At 46.4% G+C, this 22,028-nt stretch overlaps 1 protein-coding gene across 6 annotated transcripts in view; it reads right to left on the minus strand.

Annotated features, from left to right (window-relative positions):
* Positions 1-1,440: 1,440 nt before the first annotated feature.
* Positions 1,441-22,028, minus strand: part of CFAP65 (cilia and flagella associated protein 65) — a 31,182-nt gene continuing 10,594 nt past the window's right edge. For 2 of the 6 annotated variants that reach the window (XM_071562667.1, XM_071562672.1), the window contains exons 12-32: positions 21,070-21,315; positions 20,424-20,648; positions 20,002-20,154; positions 18,570-18,735; positions 17,856-18,017; positions 17,166-17,391; positions 16,134-16,262; positions 15,717-15,893; positions 14,985-15,051; positions 11,381-11,491; positions 10,411-10,602; positions 9,518-9,676; positions 8,156-8,299; positions 7,603-7,719; positions 6,881-7,015; positions 6,331-6,396; positions 4,425-4,639; positions 3,923-4,072; positions 3,137-3,418; positions 2,348-2,485; positions 1,441-1,578 (exon numbers count right to left, since the gene is read on the minus strand). In XM_071562667.1, coding sequence (XP_071418768.1) covers positions 1,536-1,578; positions 2,348-2,485; positions 3,137-3,418; positions 3,923-4,072; positions 4,425-4,639; positions 6,331-6,396; positions 6,881-7,015; positions 7,603-7,719; positions 8,156-8,299; positions 9,518-9,676; positions 10,411-10,602; positions 11,381-11,491; positions 14,985-15,051; positions 15,717-15,893; positions 16,134-16,262; positions 17,166-17,391; positions 17,856-18,017; positions 18,570-18,735; positions 20,002-20,154; positions 20,424-20,648; positions 21,070-21,315 — 3,303 coding nt within the window. In that variant the 3' untranslated portion in view covers positions 1,441-1,535. Of the gene's footprint in view, positions 1,777-2,347; positions 2,486-3,136; positions 3,419-3,922; positions 4,073-4,424; positions 4,640-6,330; positions 6,397-6,880; positions 7,016-7,588; positions 7,720-8,155; positions 8,300-9,517; positions 9,677-10,410; positions 10,603-11,380; positions 11,492-14,984; positions 15,052-15,716; positions 15,894-16,133; positions 16,263-17,165; positions 17,392-17,855; positions 18,018-18,569; positions 18,736-20,001; positions 20,155-20,423; positions 20,649-21,069; positions 21,316-22,028 lie in introns of those variants that run through there. The other 4 variants (XM_071562668.1, XM_071562669.1, XM_071562671.1 and 1 more) reach the window with 4 other exon arrangements.

A 22,028-nucleotide genomic window follows, 5' to 3' on the forward strand; every position in this document is an offset into this window, starting at 1 on the left:
TGACAAAAAATAATTCCCTGAACATGTGACTGCATTTGGGCCCATTTACTTTTGGGTGTTACGCCACACTAACACTCAGCATTTCCCATATTAACTCCTTCAGGCAGAGGAGTTAACACTGATGCAGCCCAGAGAGCATCAGATCACTCAGAAGGTCTGAGGATGGACAAACTTAGTGACCGCTGGGGTCCTGCAGACAGCTGGATTCAACCTGCTTTAGGGCAATGGTGAGGCATCTGCCTCTGCCTGTGTTATCTATTTGGGAGGCTTGTCACAGGACCACAGGGCATCTGCAGAAAGTAAATCCTAGTGAGGAGACTGAACCAAGTAGAATCACCCCAAGTGTACTGAATAGCCAGGCCCTGATGCTGCCTTGAACTGCGGAGGAAGAAAGTGGTTCCCCATTACCTATTCAGCACTAGTCAAAACCCAGAGGAAGACAGAAGGTCTGCTGTCACATAGGAGACCTGACACCTTGAGTGCTGGGGAGGGAAGAGAGGGTCTGCACTTCTCGTGAGACAGATCCAGGACCCACGTGAAGGCCCGAGGCACTTAGGCTGAGCTCAGGAGCTGTATCTCTGACAACAGGAACAGCTCGACCCTGAGGCTTAGTAACAGTTAGGTGTGCAGGGCTACTGCACAGAGCAGAGCTGAGGTGAAGCTGGGTGAGCTGTGGTACCTCCAGGCACAGCAAGTATCTGCCCTCTGCTGAGCAGGGCAAAAGCCCTCCACAGCTTCTTGTGCTGAGTTTTCTCTTGGGCTGCAAGGGTAAAAGATGCAGCTCTAGTCTTGGCTGAGTCTTGGCACTGGGAAACAGGGCAGGAGAGTTTGAAGGGGAACACCAGCTGTATCCTCACCAGTGCTGGGTGGCAGCATGAGTCCCACGTTGCAAAGCCCATAGTAGGGCTGCAGAACAGGGGAGATGCTGCAACTGAGCCCCACTGTGGCACAGCCATCCTGCTGCCTCTGCCTGGGAGCAGCAGCTGGGGCCCAGCTCAGTTCTGCGGTGGCTGCAGGGATTTCTTATAACTCACACTGCCACCTCCCGGCTGCGACAAACCCACTCCTTCACTGTGACACCTACCGCAGCCTGACAGAGCCCCAGGTCAGGCCAAGCCTCAAAGCATCCCCTTCCCCAGGTGACAGCCTTGCAGTTTGAAAAGGGAAGACCTCGTCCAGGGTGCTCACAAACCCAGATGCATGAATTACGAATGTTACACGCCGGTGTCTATATCTGGAGGCCAAGTTTATTTTGTTTGGCTGCTGAGTGTGCTGATGGTGCTGCAGATACCTCCTTGGGCTGTTCGCTGTAAGGGGAACCTGCTGCAGCCACTGGAGCAAGGAGGGGAGGAGGGGCTCATCACCTGATTGCTCAGCTGTCAGGTCTTCTTCAGCTACATTTCAAAGCAGATTCTACTCCTCTCCCAGCTGGTACAGACTGGGACTACAGGGAATTCTTGCAGAGGTTGACAGTGTGCTCCCTGTAGCACAGAGTTCTTCTCCAATGATGTGCCCAGTCAGAGAAAGGAGAGATCTCATGAACTCTGCTGTGGAGTTGTCAGAGGATTCAAACTGGAGCTGAGGACACAATCAGTATATACCTCCTCAGAGGCAGCCAGCATACTGAGCTCAGGTCATGTTTTGAGAGGGTCAGAGTTGCTCTGGACATCACAGGGATGGGATGTAGAATGGAGAAAGCTGATGAGCTTGAAGAGCTCAAGTAACACAGTGCCCAGCAACTATGCTCTGGAGGATGGGGGTGCCGGATTGGTGGTTCTGAAGAAGAGATTGCAACTCTGAAGATGACATCTCTATCCAACAACCCTCTCCCATCAACCCTCAATCCCATTACCCTGCACTTCTGTCCAAGCTGGCGCAAACCCTCATGCTTTGCCCTCAGCCCCAGATCTACTTCCCCCACCAGTGGCCATTCCCGTAACCTAACTAGATCCCACGCCACCTTGGACTACAAAATCTTTTCGCCCTTTCTGCTGTCAGAGGCTCTGCTGCCTGCTCCTTGACTGTTTCCCATGGGACCATCCTTATGCTGGGCTCTCCAGTGCCTCAGGCCAGCTGCTCACCCACAGGGCCATGCCCCAGAGCTGAATTAGGGTCTCAGGTCCACAGAAAGGCTGTACCATTACTACTTCTGCTCTGTGGCTCAAGACAAATCAAGAAGGGGCAGAGACTTTGGGAGTGGATTTACCCCTCTTGCACAGGCAGCCTTGGCATTGATAAGCAGGGATTCAGCTAATCCACGTGGTCTAGAAAATGGGTTGTGCTTCTGCCTAACATGTTAAGGACAGGTCCTGTCCCCACCAGAACACAGCCAGATACACTTTACTACCTTCGAGAGGGGCTTGGGGGTAGAGCAATGACCCTGGGCCGCGCTGTCAGCACCACCTCCCCACGGCTGGCTTCAATCAGGATATTCTGCAGTGTGTTTTCCAGCACCAACTCCACGAAACTCCCAATGGCCAGCTGCCTAGAGGCACAAAAATGCAGGCAAAGGATAGCTATCAGAGAGGAGATAAGGAAGGATACTTGCTGTGACTCCTCCAAGGAATCATCAGGGATAGAGGTGGAGCACACACTGTTTCCTATGCACTGAGACCAATGAACCAAAAACTTGAATTGAGTTGCTGACCCTTGTCCCAGAACTGTCACCAGCTGGTGTCAGGCCCTGATCTCAGACAGAGCTGGATGACTGTGGTTTTACTGATTTCTCCCTCCAAACTGTGATGCAGCTGGTGCTTGTAGCCTGTAGCAGTGCACAACAGAGTAACCACAGCAAATGCAAGGTGGTGAAATACTGCAGTGAAAATAAAAGGTGAGGTAAGCACACATTGCACCCTCATGTCTAATATGGCCAGGACTGTCTGAGTGTAAATCAGACCTCACTCACTACCAGTACCCTGGTACTGCCCAACCCCAGACACAACAAACCTTCTTCTCTCCACAAACCACACTCAGGAGAGGGTGGATAGGTGGGATTGACTTCCACTCAGAGACCACAGAATACCCCAGCAGAAATGCTGCAGGGCTGAAGGAGAAATGGATTGCTAGCCAACCAGTGTGCTGCCACAGTTCTCCTGCCTGTGCAGCTCCTGCCTGTTATGTGTGAGCTCTTCCTCACCTACTTATCATCTCCTTCCTCTCCATCAACTGCTTGTGGTGAAAAATCTCCAAAGACTCCAGCAAATCACTGGGAGAGGTTTCCTGACTAATTTCTTTCCTCTCTCCATCCCTTTCAAAGTAAAGATCTGGTGAAGCAGAGACCCTGGAGGCAATCCTGGAGCACTCTCTCCTGTCCCAGAGCTCTGCTGATTTTGCAGACCGGAACTGGGTGAAATATGGAATAGGCTCATTGTGGCTCCTTTTCACTGCATCATGGAACTGGGTGTTCTCCAAAAGGCCTCTGGAAGGAGGAAAATAAAGGATGAGTTCCAGCAAATCAGCTATCTGTATGACCCAGAGTATCATTACAAGATAGTACAAATCACTGACTGATGTCAGTGTTTAGTCCATCCCTTCTTGCTTTCTGGGCCTAGGGGTGGCAGCAAGATGACCTAACTAATGAAACTACTTCTGCTTCCCCAGCACTTATTCTTTACATTTGTGCAGCTGACAAACCAAACAGGTGTGTTCCAATGCAGTCTATTTCCAAGATCACAGCAGGCAGAGTTCCCTGTTTTCTGAGAACCATGGAGAGGTGGACTCAGTCCCTGTCTGGGGAGTCAGCCCCTGCCTTTGGCTGTCACATCAAGATCCCCGAGCTTATAGTCCTTTGGTGGCTGGATCCCCTGTTGTGGTGCAACAAGACCACACAGCTTCCTCTGGGATTAGCAGAGGGCTAGCCATGCTGCATGAATTCTCTGCAGGACAGGGGCTCCAAACCAGGTGAGGGTGAAGGGACACATACCTGATGATACCTGTGAGTATGTCAGTCACCATCTGCAACTCCTGTTTTGATGCAACAGCCAGGGACAGCCATTTGGGATCCATGTCCATCCTGTCTCTGCACCTACTCCAATCCACAAACTCACTCTCCAAGGGCTGGGCACTGAAGGGGCTGGGAAAGAAAGAGTTGTTCCACCAGTGGCAGTACTACTGAACCAAATTGCCTGTACTATCCTGGCACTGCAGCAGCACTTCAGGCAAGCAGGGAGCAGTGCAGTGAACCAGGGGAGGAGTGGAAGCTGCTGTATTTGTGACAACAGCAGGGACAGTGTGATAAGAAAGGAGTACTGAGCTCTGACAGTATCTCCACATTGAGGGGAGAAAGAAACAGGTTGTGTCAGCTAATGTTGGGGAAAGCAGAGCACCTTTTACCTAATTCTGAGGCCCAGTTCCATATGCAGTGCATATCAGAGCATGGGCAGCTCTGGCTCAGATGAAGATGCCAGTCTAAAAAACTCTCTTACCGGCACAAGAAGTATTTGGGAAACTCTGAGGTGAAGTTGCTGAGAAAGTCCTCAATAGAGTGGGACCTTGCTGACACATCAAGGTGTAAGAGCATGGGCTTGGGATGCTCTGGCTTGACCCACACTCGGCTGGTGTCTTTGCCCAAGAGCTGCTTCCTCTCAAGGCATCCAGGTGGCTGACTGCGTTTAGGGTGGCTTTTAATAGGGGGTAATGTCTGTTGGAGAGAAAGGAATGGCATGTATATAGTTGCTCCTTTGGCCACATGTAGGCTGGTGTAGGTTTGAGCACAGGTACAAGAATGGAAAGCCCAGCAGCCAGAGCCACCAGATCCCAGTGTCAGAATGATCTTAGTACCACAGTACCACTATCAGGCATGAGCAGCCATAGTGAAAATCAGATCTGTTCCCCCCTCACTGCCTAGTGTGCTAGCCCCAAGTGTCAGCACAGCATCAGAGTCTCCCCACTTGGGGTTGTTGATGGATGTATCACTGTGGACCTCTGATAGATCATCTTTGCTTTTCTGAGCACACCAGGAGTGCTGCATAAGAAGTGGTGTACATGGATGGAATGCATGGGGAAATTGTCACCCAAACCTGGAAGGAAACCAGGAACTGACTCCAGCCACACTATGTGGGCCAACTTGAGGTTGCGTTACTGAGAGTCAGTCTGGGGGAACTTAGGGCAGTAGTGAAGAAGCTGGGGCCAGAAGGATGCTACCCAGATCTGGAGAAGCTCTCAGGCATTGTATGACTTCAATAATCTTTGAGACATAGCTGTCTCACCTCTGAGAATGAGGCCAGGGGCCTTCACTGCTCCTTACACAGACACAGCAAAAGGTTGCAGGCTCCAAATTGTCACTAGGGGTTAAAACTGTAGAGGACTAAATTAAATTGTAATTTTCCATGGCCATTCTTATGTTCATCCCAGTGAATGCCTTGATCTGCGTCACTGATCACACCTAATACACAGGGTAGACAGTCCAAGATAGAGCTGCCCCAAGCTTATTCCTTCACCCAGAAGAGTGAAGGGCACACAAAGGCACTATGCAGAGTCCTAGGAGCACCACTACAGCCTGACTGTGGTGACATTCCCAAGACAACACGCTGCATCTCCTAGTTGCCTCAATATGCTCAGGCCCAGCCTCTCCTCAGCTCCCCTAAACCCTTCCACATCTTAAGTTAGCTAGTTCCCCATGAGCTCTGTCATCCCCACAGCACCTCCTACTGACAGCTATAGGTACAGCACCTCCTACTGACAGCTATAGGTACAGTATGGCTTTGCCTCTGAACCCAGAGAATTCTGCAGAGCATGGACTGGGACCTTGTCTCACACCTTCCCACCTCTGCTGAAAAATCAGTCTTCCAGCAGTGCACACTGTTGTACAAACTTGACGGAAAACAGAGAAGAACTAGGCAAATTGAGCTTTTAAAGATTTCTATCCACTTAAACCAAGGCAGTTTCTCCTGCAGCTTCTCCTGAGGCCCAGAGCACAGCTCTTCTAGTGAGAAGCAAAGTCTGCACCCCGTTCTGCCAGGGTCCTGATGTTTTCCGTTGTGGCACACATTCCATTGTGTCCCCAGCATGAAACCAGTCCAGGTACCAAGTCCCCTGTCTCTTTGCATCTTTTCTGCTTATTTGAAACTTTTCTGCGTTTCTCCAGTCATGGGTGCACATTCGGTTCCAATTTCAGTTCCCATTCACCTCAGCTGGAAAGTTACTGCCCACAGAACATAGCCAGACAGTCTGATTCTCCTGGCTCCTCCAAACAGTCTGTCTCCCAAAGCCTTGAAGCTACAAATCCTCTTGTGCTCTCTGTCCAGACTCCCACACTGTGACAGCCAGCATCTGCCTCTTTTCTAAAGCAATCCGTTTGATTTTACTGTGGGCAAGACAGGCCTGACTTACCTTGTATTTCCTGATCACAGCTGAGGATTCAGGAAGATTTTCTGTTTCAGCAGAATCTACTAACCTCTAAATATAAAACAAAATATTAAAAAAGGTAAGAGAAATGACCATATAGGAAAGATATGGAGCAGAACAATACTCCAGGATTTTTTTTTACTTTGTGCCACCTGAGGGTCAATGACCTCATCTTCCCATTCTTTACTCAGGCCACATTCTTACTGCTAGCTAAACATTTTTCTCCAATGTTAATTTATGGTTAAAAATCCAATCTCTGTTTTCCACAGCCACTGACTTGTTTCTCCTAAGGCTTCTCAAGCACTTCCAAATTTCAGATGGTCACTAGAAATTTCAGAGCTTGTAAGGTGATTCTTGGCTAGAAACCAAGATGTCGTTTTCCATGATCCACAGATCAGCTTTGAGGTCCTGAACAGATCAGAGGCTCATATCCTCTTATCAACTTGCCTAGATTTTCTCAAATTACATTTCTTGTTGACACTGTCTGTCTTTTCTGAGCTGAGCTAAGCTGGTGTAAAGTTCTGAGAGCACTTACCACTGCAGGTGACATTGGCTTCTTAGTCTCAAGATCCTTCTCTGTGATGATGAATTCCACAGCCTGCTGTTCCTTCTCCTTTTGCCACGCGTGCAGGTCCCTCTTATACTGAACCAGGGACTCCTCGATGTACACCTATGAAGCAAACCATGACTCAAAGGAGCAGGGAACTGCAAATAACACAGTCTCTGGCTCAATTGCATGTCTGTCACCAATTTCTCCCTTTCAGGAGGTCCCAGAAAGAAGCCTACTTGTTTTTCGTGTTTTTCAGTGGCAGGAAGAGGAAAGAACAGTGCTATTACAAGACTCAGAGAAGAAATACTCTCTTGTCAAAGAAAACCTAAAAAATGTCCAGCGGCAGATTACTGCAAAGTCTTTGCCCCCACTAATATTATAACATCAAGACTTATTTTTCACAAATTTCAAGTCTTTGACATCCACTGAAGGCCACTCTCATTCAAACCATAACTTCTAGTAGCTGGGTTCACCTCGTAAAGTCGTGTGTTGCACAGTTATACCTCATCTAGTGAGACATATAGACAGAGAGACACTTAAAGCATCAGGAAGGATGAAGCTAAGTGTCTTCAGGAATGAGAAATGGGTAGCAAAGAAGAAGTCCTTCAGCTGGAAGCAGCAGGCAGCTGACAGCTGGGGACAGCCTTCTGAGAATGGCAATGACACGCTCAGGTAATGGTAATACACAGGTACCTCTTGGGTCTCACCTCACACACCAGATCTGTGCTACAGGAGAAGGGAGTCCCTGTAGGTCCCAGTGTGATGAAGCAGGGGATGCTCTCTCCAGGCTGCACAACCCCTGACTCTGGAGCAATCTGCAACACCTGGGATGGGGGGAAAAGCAAAATAAAACAAAACCAAACCTTCCCCACCCCAGAGGAGCTGTTTCACTGTCCTAGGACCTTCCTATGTGCCTTCTCTCTGCAGAAAACACACCTCTCCTTCTTATAGGTATGTGGCATGAGAGAATGCAGCTGATATATTCAAAGAATGACCATGGACTTTGCCGGTGGACAGAATCCTGAAGTTTGTTATCATATCCTGTAGTTTCAGCTTCACCTCACCACACTAAAATTTTCTGATTACCATCCTGAATTCCTGTCTTTCCCCCTATCCTAACCCTTGTCTTCACTTTTCTCTGATTTTTTTTTCATTAGCTAGTATGAAGACAATTCCCTAAAATTGTTTGAGTGTCTTGTAGCAAATGGAGTTGTAAGGTCATTTCATAGCACACTAGACATCAGCAAGAAGGGGACTCACCGTCTTGTCTTCACAGATGCTTATCTGCCAGGCAAACACAACAGACTTGCTCTCTGAGATATTGTTGAGAAACACAAGTCGACTGGCTTTGGTGCAGTCTGGGATATTTCCAAAGCAAATCCTGTGGTGTGACAAGGTGGCTGCCTGCAGGAAACAAGGAGAAAGCAGAAAGAACAGCAGGGAAGGAAGATGGGATGTGGCCACTGGAGAAGGGCAGTCACACAGTCATAAACTTAAGTTATCCAGCAATGCATAGATAATATTCACCAGTTGCCTTTACCATAACAACCTGAGCGGGTGTTACATTTCTCTAATTTTTGCTCTGGTTACAATGACTTCACTGCAAGAGAACAGCCCTATTTCAATGGGATTGAGTGAGCAATGAATATGACATAAAACTGGTGCTAGACAGGAGAGGATCTCAGAAGCACAGAAGACCAGTAACACCCTGATTCTCTCTGCAGTGCTTGTATTGTAACTCAGACCTTTTCCTACTTCAGCTGACAAACATGCAAGGCATGTGCTTGGACAAAATCTTCATCAACTTGAACACAAATTTTGGGAAATTGCTCCCTAACACACCTCGGTACTAGTATGCTACTAGTTTGTCCCATTCTACAGGCCCAGTGCAAACTCCAAGTACACTAATCATCAGAGAAAGAAACTAATGACTTGGTTTCAGACAACAGAGCCTTGCATAATGGCATCTTCACTGGCAGTCAGAGACAGATTTTTAACCAATTTCTCTTTGCTGTACCCAGGAATGTAATTGCCCTACTGAAGCCAAAGAGCATATGGAGCTGTGGCTGAGCTCCAAGGAAGACATGCTAATGTCACCAGGGATGAATCCTTTACCTGCCTGGAGAATGCCACTGCTGATGCTGTTTAATGCTGATTCACTATGTTGCGATCTGGGGGTGAATTGAACAGACTGTTCAGGCTGGCAAGCCAGCTCTAGCCAGGCCAGACAAGCTCCTGCTGAGCCAGTGGCAGGTCAAACAAGTCAGAAGTATAATGGTCTTTTTGTGAATGAATTACCAAAGAAAAAGGTGTTGCAGCTGCAAATGAGAAAGGCAGCTGGGATGGAGGGTACCTTCCAAGAGAAAACTCAGTACATGAACAAACCCTAAACTCTTTTTGATTCTAATGACTATGGAAGCAGCAAGCTGGAATGAAGGCATCTTTTAGCTTTTATGACTTAGGCTCTAGATGACCTACTGGAAGGGAAATATCTTCTTCTATCTCATGGTAAATGAACTCTCCTGAAACACAGGCTACTACTAGATGGGGCCACTTGCATATTTGAGTCTCTCACACATTTCCGGACTGATCATATTGCTCATACCACATACTTGGACTTACCTGTCCAGTCACAATTAGCTTGTTAGAACCTGGAAGGATTGAAGGTGACAAAGCTTTGCTGGATGCGGCAGTCTCTCCTACAGTATTTGGATTGTAGCCTACTCCCTGGAAAGTGATCAAAGCCGATTCACCCCCCATGATGTGAATGGGAACATCAACCTGCCTTGGACAAGATAAGAGTTTTAAGTCCAGAGTAATTTTTGGGAGAGATGTGCAATAAGCTGGTATACTTGCTAATGGACTGGTCTAAAATACACCACATGCATGTATGAAGAGAAATCTAGTCTCTTCTTCTCATTCAGGCCTTGCCTTCCCTGCTAGCCCAGGAAAGCTGGTTAAGTAGTCAATTAGCCAGCTGTAGCATGATGGGCAGAGACTCCCTCTTGGAGCAAAAGTTTTAAAATTAAATTCATTTATTTTTCCATGCATCCATCACAGAGTGAGGCAATAAGTAGTGCTCCAACTCTGGCCTTGCCTGCTTGCTGCAGCCCAGGGCAGAGGCCTTTGGGAAGGCTGTTCCCAGAGGTCTGCAGCGGCATGCGCTGCAATGATAAAAGACTTCAGTCTCTTTGGTGGGAGTTGTTGGAGGCCAACAATGAACCACAAATCTGAACAGATACTATCAATATACCCAGTTACTGTTGATCCTTGACAAATATATACTGGAATGACTCTGCTTACGGAAGACATTTGTTCTTGGGAAGAAGGAACATATAACAATTTATCTGCTCCATTTCCTGATCAGACCAGCCAACTCACTCTCAAGACTCTTCTTAGAGGAATGGAGCTCAGTCCAGTTGTAGCATTACATGGACCAACCATCAGTAAGAAACCTAAAGAATTTTAGGTCAACAGAAAGAAACTCTTTCTGGTAGTCTTGAGGAAGATCTTACCAAGTATGTTTTAGCTTCCAGTGGTGAAAAGATCCACTCCATATGGCCTGTTTTGCCAGGGGGAATTTCTCCTCTTGGAGTTAGGCAGACGAACACAGGGTGCTGAAAATTCTCCTCCTGTATCCTCACAATGTTGTCCAGCTGAACCTCAAACATCACAGGCATGGAGCCACCATTGTAGAGTTTATAAATCTGAGGTGAGTCAGAAAGAGCTGACCTTATTATACTATGCACAAGTTAAACTAGTTAACATTTCCCCAGAGGATTTGGATAAGTATTAATAATTAATTAGTCAGCTTGTCTTCTAAGAATGAGGGACCTCATAGCATGAAGATTTATCACTGAGGCTCTGATAGGAGACTACTAAGGGTTTGTCACCACACATGTACATTGATAACCATGGTGTCTCTCCAAATGGTGCCTTGCAAATTCACATTATGGGAAAATTAATACAAATTAGGTAAAGGGATCACTATAAAGCAGACTACTTAAAATGCAAAACCACTCATACTAAAGTGATCTTAATTCAATTCAGACATATTAATTTCCCAAGTAAATTAGGCAGAACAGAATCAAAGCTGCCTTTTTGCTGAATAAGTTAAGGAAGTTTAATTAATTTACCGAAAAATAATTGGGATTTATTTCCAGAGTACCTGGAGCAGCTAGGCAAGTTTTCACTCAGATCCAATGTAAAGGAATAAGTGAAGAGCCCAACATGCCTAATGAGCATTCTGACTAGAGTGAACACCAAATCTGGTCAAACTGGAAATGATAAGTACTTTCCCTGCTACCATTCCAGCAGCTCTTTCCAGACTCTGCCAAGGACGAGTCTCAAAGTTCTGCTGTGATGGTTTCCTGTGGAGGCCATTCCATTTCCTGAGAATTACCTCAGACACTGCCTGTTCTTGGGACACAGTAGCACTAGCTCCTTCCCTACACTTGCTGCTGTGTTTGACTCCAAAATGCTCACCTGTGTGGGAGGATAGGAGCCTCCAACAGCAATGGGTGTGAAAAGGTGTTTAGTGGATGCAAAATGAACATACCGCTGGTCATGTTCCACTGTCACACCAATGAAGGTCAGCTACAATGGAAAGAAATGCAGTCACTTTCTCTCAGAGCCTTGGCCCCATCATAGAATTTTAAGTAATGGCCTCTTCTTGGAAAGGACTATCTGGATGTCCTCACTCCAGAGGATATCCCTTGCCATGAATGTGTCGAACAGTCCAAAAGCTGCAAGAAAATCCCAGCTGAATTTTATGTGATCAAGTCATGATCAACAGTATTTTGTTAGCAAAGCAGCCACCAGGCACTCCAAGCAACATGGAGAGATTTACAGAGCTATTTCATAGAAGGGATTCTGCCTTCACACAGGATCCTGCATTTTGAGAAAACTGCAATCAGGCTGAAGATGAGACATGACACGCGATTTCCTGCATAACCAGCCCAAAGCACTTTTGAGCTGTCTTGGGGTAGAGGCTGCAAAGCAGTCACAGAGTTACTAATATCTCTACCTGCGCCAACGGGCTGAGTTGCTGCAATTCACAGTAAATTAAGCCTGAAGCATGGCTATTTTTCAAGTGTATGTGCAGAAAACAGACAGGATGTTTGCAATGGCAGGTGGATGCCTTAGACAGACATCTGCAGGAGATACTGTAACAGCTACTTAAAAAGGAGCAGAGAATGACAATTCCTTCAAAACAACCCATTCAGTTTTATAAACAATGTGAGGGAGAGAAGACTAGAAATACAATGCTAACAAGGTCCTACATGGGATCTTTTCACAGCACTGCATGAGCATTCAGCCTCTTGAGGGCCACAATATGTCAGATGAAGTGAAAACAGGAGGAAGACAAAAGCTCACACTTTCAAACTTCAACAGTAAAAGACAAGAACACTTGTGAGCTTTGTGAGTGGAACACCCATTTACATTACTTCAGTCAAAAAACCACCTTGGATTTCAACAGACCACAGCTTTGCAGAAAAAACTCTCATCAGTTTCCATTAGACAGAGGATGTGACATTTGGAGGAGCATCAGTTAAAGGGAGATAAATGGAGAAAAGTGAAGACCTGCTGCAATCAGTTCTCCTTCCAAAGTGCATAGACTTCATCCCACAGTGAAGACTTAGAGCATAAGGGGGATGCCAGATTCAGAAGACCTGCCTGGAAAAACATGTGCTGCAGGTGATAACATCTCACAATACCTTATTAGTAGCAAAGAAGGGAAGTGTAAACACTTCCAGTTTATGAAACCTATATGCCCAGAAATTCTCCTTCTCCAGCCCTTCTCTCCAGGAAGTTCTGCAAACCAGCCTACCTCATCCTGAAAAACCTGCAGCTGGCTGTGCTTTTCCTACTAAAAATGCTAAGGGCTGCTGACTATGCCTGGCCAAAAGATCCTGTAACTCTGTGAACAAGGTCACAGGCGAGGGGGCATGAGAGCATTACGCAGTTGCAGGCCCTGTTACCCCACTGCACAAAGAAATGAGTAACACGCAAGTCCCACAGAAGTCTGACGTAGCCAGAAGAAAATGACAATGGGAAATCAGTTAGGGTCCCTCAGAGCACCTATAAATCCTGTCATTTCAGGACCAAAAGTTGGCCACTGAATGGGGAAGGAGGTATGAAGAAGGAGCTTCTTCCAAAAATGAAGTAGAGAGGCTCTGTTGGGGAAACAGAGGAGTGAGAGGTCAAAATCTATCCATATAGGTAGAGTCATCACAGAAGTGAATTTAGACCCCACAAAAACAGGCATTGGCTTGTAGCTGGCTAACATCACTGCTCCAAAGTCATGCAATTTGGAATTTGACAGAATAACCAAGCACTACTCCAGCCCAATAGTCTCCTCCTCTGCTTATTGTCGCTTTCTGAAATTTCAAAATCTTAACTTCCTGGGTGTTTTTACAGCATTTGCTTCCCTTAAAGTTAGTCTATGTTCTGCACATTTCCCCAGATTTCCAGGTAAGGAATTGCTCAACCCTGGCATGCGAGCAGGCTTAGGATAGTCTCCGCTACAGGGGCTGCCAGCTTTGTGCACTTCATGCCATGATTGAAAAGAAAGAAGGCACACTGTGTTCAGCCCCCCAGCTTCACTGTCTGCAGAAGGAGAAGCCTCTTCCACTCTTACTTTCTGATATCAGTAGTTCAGTACTGGCACTGCATCATTGCAGGTTGCAACCACCTACACTGCTCCATGTCTCTGGACTGGCCTCTGCAGCTCCTATTGCCAAACGTACACAGGAATCTTTTCATCTCCAGGGGCTCCTATGCTTTTTTAACTCCTGCAGTGACAGCATGAGGCAGAGTGGTGGCCTCTGGTAGCCACCAAAGCCACTAGCTACAGGACAAGAGAGGATGTATGACCTATAGGCTCCTGGTGCTTCAAAGACTATTCCCTCCCTCACTGGCCAGCTGGTGAAAAGCTCACAGCCACTCTCAGGATTGTGCCAGGCAGGCAGAGCACAGGGAGCCTGTCCAAGGGCTTTGAGGGAAGGCACAGTTAAGCCACTGTTTGAACAGCTTGGTCAAAGGGTTGGATTTTCAGCTGACAACAATCCTGAAAGAAAAGAAAAATAAAAGAGATGTGTGAACACAATGGTCTCATAGGAAACTTTAGAGACAGACAGGAAGGCTCAGCCGGGCATGAGCTGTGCCTGGCAGAGCACAAGGTGACTTTGACTCTAACTGACAGTTTGAGGGAGGGGAAGAGAGAGAAATCAGTTCCAAGCCTGAGGAAATGCTATGGAAAAACACATCATAGATCAGCTCTGGGATGTTTTAGGAAGCAGTGAAGCAGGAAGAATGAGTAACAATCTCCTCTATCATTGGCAGGGGAAATAAGTGGGTGGACAAAGGCTGCAGCCAACCAGGAACTCAGGGAGCACCTTCTGGGCTTGGTGAAGGAGGTGTCTCCATACCTCCAGAGCTGAAGGATGCTCTGCCACCCTGTTGGTCCCCAAACTGAAGTCAGCACAAGTGGTATTTTTGGAGAAAAGCACATTCCAGGGGGTTTGAAGAGCTTAGAGATTTTATGTTATGGAGAGATTCAGAAAAGCTGCATATGAGAGAAGTAGGATGGGCTGCAAATCTGAACTCCAGAAACATTGCATGGAAGAACTCATGGTGAGGCAGATGAAATGAGGGGAAGCATGCATAGAAATTCTGTCCATGAGTTACACTAGTGTGGAAAACATATAGGGTCTGTAAAACCTGGCAAAGCTGTTTTGGACTTGGAGTTCCCTTGAAGGAAGAAGCAATTCTGCACTAACACCAGTAATAAAATACAGAGGTTAAGAATAAATAAATAATAGTCCTGTTACTGAGGAAACTAGCAAATGCAACATCCAAGGGCCATTTTGTCAGTGCACTGCCCACATCACATTGTGCTGGAACAAGTTTGTCAGAATGTTGGTTTTATGTCTCTGCTTGGCCTTCTGTTACTGCCTGACTAGTGCAAATTCCAGGGGAAGGCCACAGGCCCCTGTACACTATGCAGCTTCTGGAGAAAACACCTTTTAATTGAGTTCCTACCTGCTATTGTTCTGCAAACAGAAGGAAGTGACATCTGCTATCTTACCAGAATCTCACGGCCATAGGAAACCTTCAGCAGGACAGGGAGGCGATCAGTGCCAATGAAATCATGTCTAGCAGTGAAAGAGGAGAGAGAAGAAAACATTAGAAACCAACCTTGTGCCCAGGGTGATGGATTCAGGGTCACAGAGAACAATTAATTTCCCAGCTAACGAGTCATCGTTGCATAAGGTCCCTGAGGAGGCAGGGGTAAGGGGAGATGGTAGGATAGGGAGGGAGAACAGTTGTGTCTGGGTGGGAATGTGATGTTAGTCATACACTTATTTCGGAACCCAAGATTCTAGGCCAACAAAATGCCAGTACTTCTCAAATATGGTCTGCTGTGAAAGGGGAGGTGTTCACTTTTCATCCTACCCTCTACAGGCACACAAGGGCCTAGCAGGGCTAGCTGGTGACAAAAACAAGACTATTACTGCATAATCAAAAGCACAGGAAGTGCAGTAACTTGTTTATCTCAACTGTCAGGTCAAGGCAGACAAATGTCCCCAGCATGTCACAGTAAATGTCTTTTGCACCACATTGTTAAAGGACATTAAAACATTCCCCTGAGGAAGACAACCACTGTGGGACCCAGAAACTGGACATGCTCAGGAACCTTTTACTTGCTTGGTCTGTGCTGAGTAAGGGACAGGATCTGGCATGGAAATAGAGGGGGCTGATGGCATGTGCTGCTCTGGCACACAGCATGAGGCTCTGAAGTACAGGTAGTTGTCATCACCTGTGTGAGAGATGGACACATTTCTCCTGTCCTGGAAGAAGTGTTCCTGACTTTGGGGAAACACTGAAGAGCTGGTTATCCTGAATTCTCATCTGGTGCAGCTCCTGTGGGCTGAACTCAATATCCTCTGCCCAGCGCTGCATGTCCATCTTCTGATCAGAAGGAAACAAGAAGGCCCTAGGGAACCAACCAGTTGCTCAGCAACAAGGACATGCAACTTTTTCAGGGCCATGATGAGCACGTTCAATCCAGACAGGCTCAGCCCAGCTGTTGGACACATCACATCTCATCAGGTCTGATCTGCAGCTCTCTGCTTGCTTCCCCACCCAGACCCATCAAGAGGTCTCAGTTGCAGCTCCACAGCACAAGCTGCACCTACAAATCCCACCCTATTAATTTGCAGTGAGCACTGCTTACCAGTCCACAGGCACCACACCCTTGTTCTCCAGCAGAAGCATCACAATGGCAGGCTCTGAGCCTACAGGGGCAGACCCAAAGTTGAAATCCAGCAGGAGAGGGGTGTACACTGGAGGGATCAAGCATGTGCTGGTCAGAAGAAAAAAAGAGATTAAATTGGAACAGGAGGAAGGGGCAGCAGGGAGTTACATGGGAAGGTAATTCTTCATTGGCTCTCTTCCTTATAATTCCTCTCTGACCTTATGTTCTTAGATGTTTTGGGAGAAAGGATACTGGGCATAAGGCAGGTCTTCTGATTTTCTAAAAGAATCTTTCATATATGCCTAATGAGAGTGAGTGGCATAAGAATCCTGCTTAGCTGAAGTCTCTCTGCAGCTACCCAGTACAATGAAGTCACTGACATACTGGAGCAGGTCCAGTGGAGGACCCCCAAGAGGGCTGAGAGCTGGAGTACATTGGCCAGGCTGGATGGGGCTCTGAGCAACTTGGTCTAGTGGAAGAAGTCCCTGCCCATGGTCGGGGGGCTGGAACTAGATGATCTTTAGGGACCCTTCCAACCCAAACCATTCTATGATTACTTACAAGGAGCGACTAAAAGTCCTGGGTTAGTTCAGCCTTATGAAGCAAAGGATGGCAACTGCACAAGATATTCCAAACAGATACCAGGAAAACAGGTTTTACCATGGAAGTGTTAAACAGGTGCTCAGACAAACTGCAGTTTCTTCGTCCTCACAGATATTCAGCACTGAACTGAACAAGGCCCTGGACAACCTGATCTATATGTCCCTGCTCTGAGCAAGGCGTTAGACCAGAGACCAAAGGTCCATTGCAATTAAATGATTCTTTGTTTCAGTGCGCCCTTTCTAGGAAGGGTAAACAGCGAAGTGCAGGGGATCAACTGCCCTTAGCAGCTAGGATGGCATGACATAGTGACACTCAGTAGTGAGCTGCAACACATGCCAATGACCACAGCATCTCTGCCTGGCTTGTGCAAGGGATTCAGAGATCCTCTGAGCCATTTCCTTATCTCACCTGTGCCTTGTGGGAACTCTGTAAGTGAGCTCGCCAGGAGTTGGGTCTCGTTGCAAGTATTCATTCAGTGTATCCAATGAGAAGAGCCCCCAGAGGTGCAACTTGCTGATATTATTGGCACTCCCTCCTGAACAGGCATCTGTGATGCACAAAGTCGGGTAGACACCTGTTGCTACAATGCAGCAGAGAGGCTGCTGCTCCTCTTCTGTGCTTGCATGATCTGTAGCTTGAGAGAGAAAGAAATACCAAGGGCTAGTCATGTACCATTAAGGGGAAGCTGCCTGAGTCCTTTTGCCTATAGCAAAGGGCAAAGAGACCCTACCAAGACCAAAGAAAAAAGAATGGGACTTGTACATAGTCTTTACTTTGGCAGCTTTTCGAAACTTCTAAGCCACTGACTTCTAGTTGTACCTTGACTTCTGCATTTAGAGATCACCAAAAGAGTATGAATGTGATCCTTTTCAACATATATTTATACAATTTAGTTTTGCACTATGTGAAAAAACCCTTTTTTGATTTAAGCTTACAGCCTGTCATTTTATGAAGTGCCTGTGGTTTTCACACTGAAAAATCATAAGCAGTTATTTATATCTTGTCTTCTCCCTACTATTCGTGTGACATTGCCATTTTCCACTTTCCAAGATGAAAACTCATTTTCTAGCTAGTCTCTTCCTTTACAAATGCTGTTACCTGCCTCTGAACATCCCAAAACATCCATCTCACTTGTGGGGGTGCAAAGAGCACATTTGATTGACCAGGTGTAATGCAGCCGACGGGCTGGCCTTACTGTTATGCCAACAAAAGTTTTTGATCTTGCAGGGATTGTTCCTCTGGAGTGTTCCAGCTCTAGAGCTGTAGGAGACAAGAGATGGTGTGAACTGCTGGTATCACTGGCTTCTCTTACACTACACATGTGTTCAGCAGACAGATCCCTAAGCCTACCTGCACTCAAGCCACTGCTCCCCCTTGTCTAATAGTTAGGATCAGCTTTGGGTGTTGAAGTTGAGATTCCCAGGCTACAACTGTAGGCAGTTCATTGGGAGTACCCAGCCTGCCTTTGGCCAGCAAAGAACAGGGAACTGCTCCACAGGAGGTCCTCTAGAAAGGCAGCTAAGGGTTGCACTCCAACACTTCTTAGGGGAATTTTCTTTATTTAACTTCCTTCTCTGCTGGGAAATTGCAGAGACCAGACTGGTCTAACTACAGTTGTCAGGCTCTGGGTTATGCTTTTTCCAGCAAGATAGAAGAGTCACCTCCTATACAAAGGAGTAGACACCTTAAGGTTTTAGATAATCACTGCAAGCCAGCCAGCAAGCAGATCAACCTCAAAGTTCATGTTAGATTGATTTTGGAGTAAAGAGGGAAAAGCTAACGCCCCATCTCATGTTAATTCCATTACAGTACCTAGTGGATCGCTGCAGACCTCCTCAGGGTCACAGGACCCAGTGATGAGTTGTTTCACACTGAGGATGTAATTCAGGGAACAGATCCCATCATTCAGCAGTACAATGCTGAAGCTTTGCAGATCACCAACCAGAACATTTCCAAGGTCCAGATGCCGCTTTTCTGCCTGAAATACAAACTCATATGCTAAGGTCACTGTTACACATCAAGCATAGTGGTTGAGTGCAGTCACAATTTATCTCACCACATGCTGATCCCTTGGCACATGCAGGGCAGTGCAAAGGGCTCCATGTTTTTTGTAGTACCTGGCATGCGCTGGGAGATAGAATCATAGAATCATTAAGGTTGGAAAAGATCTCTAAAATCATCAAGTCAAACCATTGACCTCACACTGCCAAGCCCACCACTAAACCATGCCCCCAAGTGCCACATTCACACATCTTTTAAATACCTCCAGGAATGGTAACTTAACCACTTCCCTGGGCAGCCCATTCCAATTATTGCCAAGCCTTTTTGTGAAGAAATTTTTCCCAATATCCAATCTAAACTTCCTCCGGTGCAGTTTGAGGCCATTTGCTATTGCCTTATTGCTTATTACTTGGGAGAAGAGATCAACACCCACCTCTTTACAATCTCCTTTCAAGTAGTTGGACAGCAGTTAAGACGTTGTAGCGAGTCTGCAAGGGGCTCAGTCCTTTCTCTAAATGCTTTCTCCTACTGTTATTTAGGTTGCTTGCTGGGTAGGATGTAGTATATCTAGGGCTGCAAGGAGACTAGCTGGTCAACTGCTCTTGGGTCAAGGGCTGAGAGATGTTTGCTGGCCCCTTCATGACTGCATTAAGTCCCCCTCTCTTTTGGCTAGTTGTGCACTCACATACAATTTATAGTGACTAGGTACCTTTAACACATTATCACCCATCTGTCCAACATGGTTGACACTGGGCAATGACTTACAAAGTATTTTTTTATTTATCTCTGGTTCCTGGAAACCTGACTGAAAATGAAGGTGGCTGCACCAATCTGCAGATAATAGGAGGAATGCCAGGTGGATGTGTGCTGGCTATATCACTGCAAAAGGTCCACTACACTTAAAAATCAGACTAATGGCAGAACAAATGGAGGACAGCAGACAGCATGAGAGGAGAGAACCATGATTCCCAAGGAACTTGCTTGGTTTAGTCTGGAATGGAGAATTTGAGAGTTATCCCAAAGAATCTGGGAAGGTCACATTTGAACTGGCAGGATATTTACAACATGTTGCCACTAGGCTATTAGAATCAGTTCTGTTATTTACACTGAATGCAGAGTCTGGGAATTTTGCTGTGAATCCTTATTGGCTGCCTCCAGTACAGATTGTGCAAAATGGGGAAGTCCAAGACCCCCATTCCACCCTAGTACCCCTTCTACTACCCAGTGGGCCTCAGTTCCTTACCCTGATGGTGCCCAGTGTCCCCTCTCCAACAATCCGTAAGGCATAACGGACACTTTTAGGAAACATAGGGTCTGGCATTTTCCACCTCACAAACACCATAGCTTGCAGCAGATACTTGGTCTCCTTGTCAGGAGTAAAAGTCCATGCCTGAGCCTGCAATCACAAGAGGCGAGAGTGCTCACAGGAGCTCTAGACCAGAGACACACCCCAAACACCTCAACAGTTGCATTAAATGCACAGTCCCTTCCTCCATTACAGCTAACCTAATTCTCTACAGACAACTCTGGAGACACTCTCCCTTCAATCGCCCATCTCCATCTGTGTCAAAGATTCGCATGGGGAATACACATTCAGATAGTCAAAGCTAGGCTGTGGCTGTATTGCAGACAGCAAAGCACAACTTTGGTAGAACTTGAACTTACCATGGCTTCATAGGGCTGGAGAATCCCTGCAGTGGGTCTGACAGACAGGATCTTACTGTTAGACTGATGGATCTTCCATGTGAAAACCATGGGTAACCTTGTGCAGTTTTTTATGGTGTACATTCGTGTAGAGGAGGCCCCTATATAGAGAGGCTTGAAGTATAGATTTCCACCACCTTCTAAGAGCAAAAGAAGGGACTCTGCACAACTCTGGAGAGAGATCTCCTGTAGAATTAAGGGAGAAGATAACAGAAATTATCTAGAAGTCTCAGCTACCTCTGGAATGACCTTGCAAAAATGTTGCTCCTTCCAGGAGAGAAGTAAGAAGAAACTAGATCTGAAGAAGGGGAAGTGCTTTAGGTTGTGCTGTCAAGAAGAGCTCTGAGCATAATACAGTGCATTCCAGCACATAGAAATGCAAGGGAACAAGGGGTACAGGATGTTTGTTGCCACAAGCACCTTCTTTATGCAGTGTTGATCCCAATATTAAAGGCTGAAAATATTCTTTCATTCCTACTTCCGAATGGAAAACTACAAACTAACTGGTAGGAGATAAGATAGGCATCACAGTGCAAGTCACTGTGAAAAGGGAAGACTATAAAGGAAACAAAACTTTTCTCACCATCTTCCACTTCTCTCTCCCTACCTTGGTGTATCCAGGATAAGAGTTCAGCTGCAAAGGCAGGATATGCTGCTGTGAGACTGTGCTGACTGGGTGAGTGGAGAGAAAGAAAATCTGGTGGCCTCCAGGAATGATGTGCCCTGAGCTTGGCTTGACCAAAACAGAGGGACAGACAGTTTGGTTCACACTGAAAGTCATCAAAGAGGTGCCTGTGTTGGACAGCAGCATGCTGCAGTAGGTATCAGTGTCAGGAACCACAGGAGGAAAAGTCTGGTGGAGACAAGCAAGAAGGGTTGTTTTCACAGGGTTTAGAAAACAAGCTTAAAGGAAAATCTTTCACTATATTGGACTCCAGGTTTCAACAAGCACTATCCTGAGTCTATGGAGAACTTTGCAAATGCTTTTTTTCAAGGAAAGAAATTAAACCACCTATGGGTATACATATTATGGTCTTTTCCCTTCCCACAGTAGGCCTCATCTTTCACAGGATTATGAGACCAGTCAAGCTACTTTCCTTTATGCAGTTCTCTACGTTCATTCAGTAAGCAAGCTGCTTGATGGTGCCCACAGTTTCTGCATGGAGAGTTAACTCCTGGATCAAGAATTCCAGCAGGCTGGAACTTGCTCCAATTCAGCATATCAGGCTGCATGTCCTGGATTAGCTGAGGAGATTTTCTAAGAGGTTCTCAAGACTATTCTTACTTCCTAGGATCAGATCTCACTTTATCTCATAGGAACAATACTTAAATGTGATACAGAAACAGCAGAAAGGGTGAGGAAAACTTTCACTTTACCTTGCAACCACTTCTCTTCCATAAGTGTGGATTATCCATTTGCCTAAGTGCCTGCAGAATACTTGAGGCTCCTGATAGGGAACTAAACACCATTGTTAGTGCCTGTGTTCACTTAAACAGAAAGGAAGGAGATCCCAACAGCTTTCCTGTCAGAGCTAATGATATGCTCAGGGCAACCTGACATGCTGG

Source organism: Pithys albifrons, chromosome 8, assembly GCF_047495875.1.
Source record: "Pithys albifrons albifrons isolate INPA30051 chromosome 8, PitAlb_v1, whole genome shotgun sequence".
Lineage (NCBI taxonomy): Eukaryota > Metazoa > Chordata > Aves > Passeriformes > Thamnophilidae > Pithys > Pithys albifrons.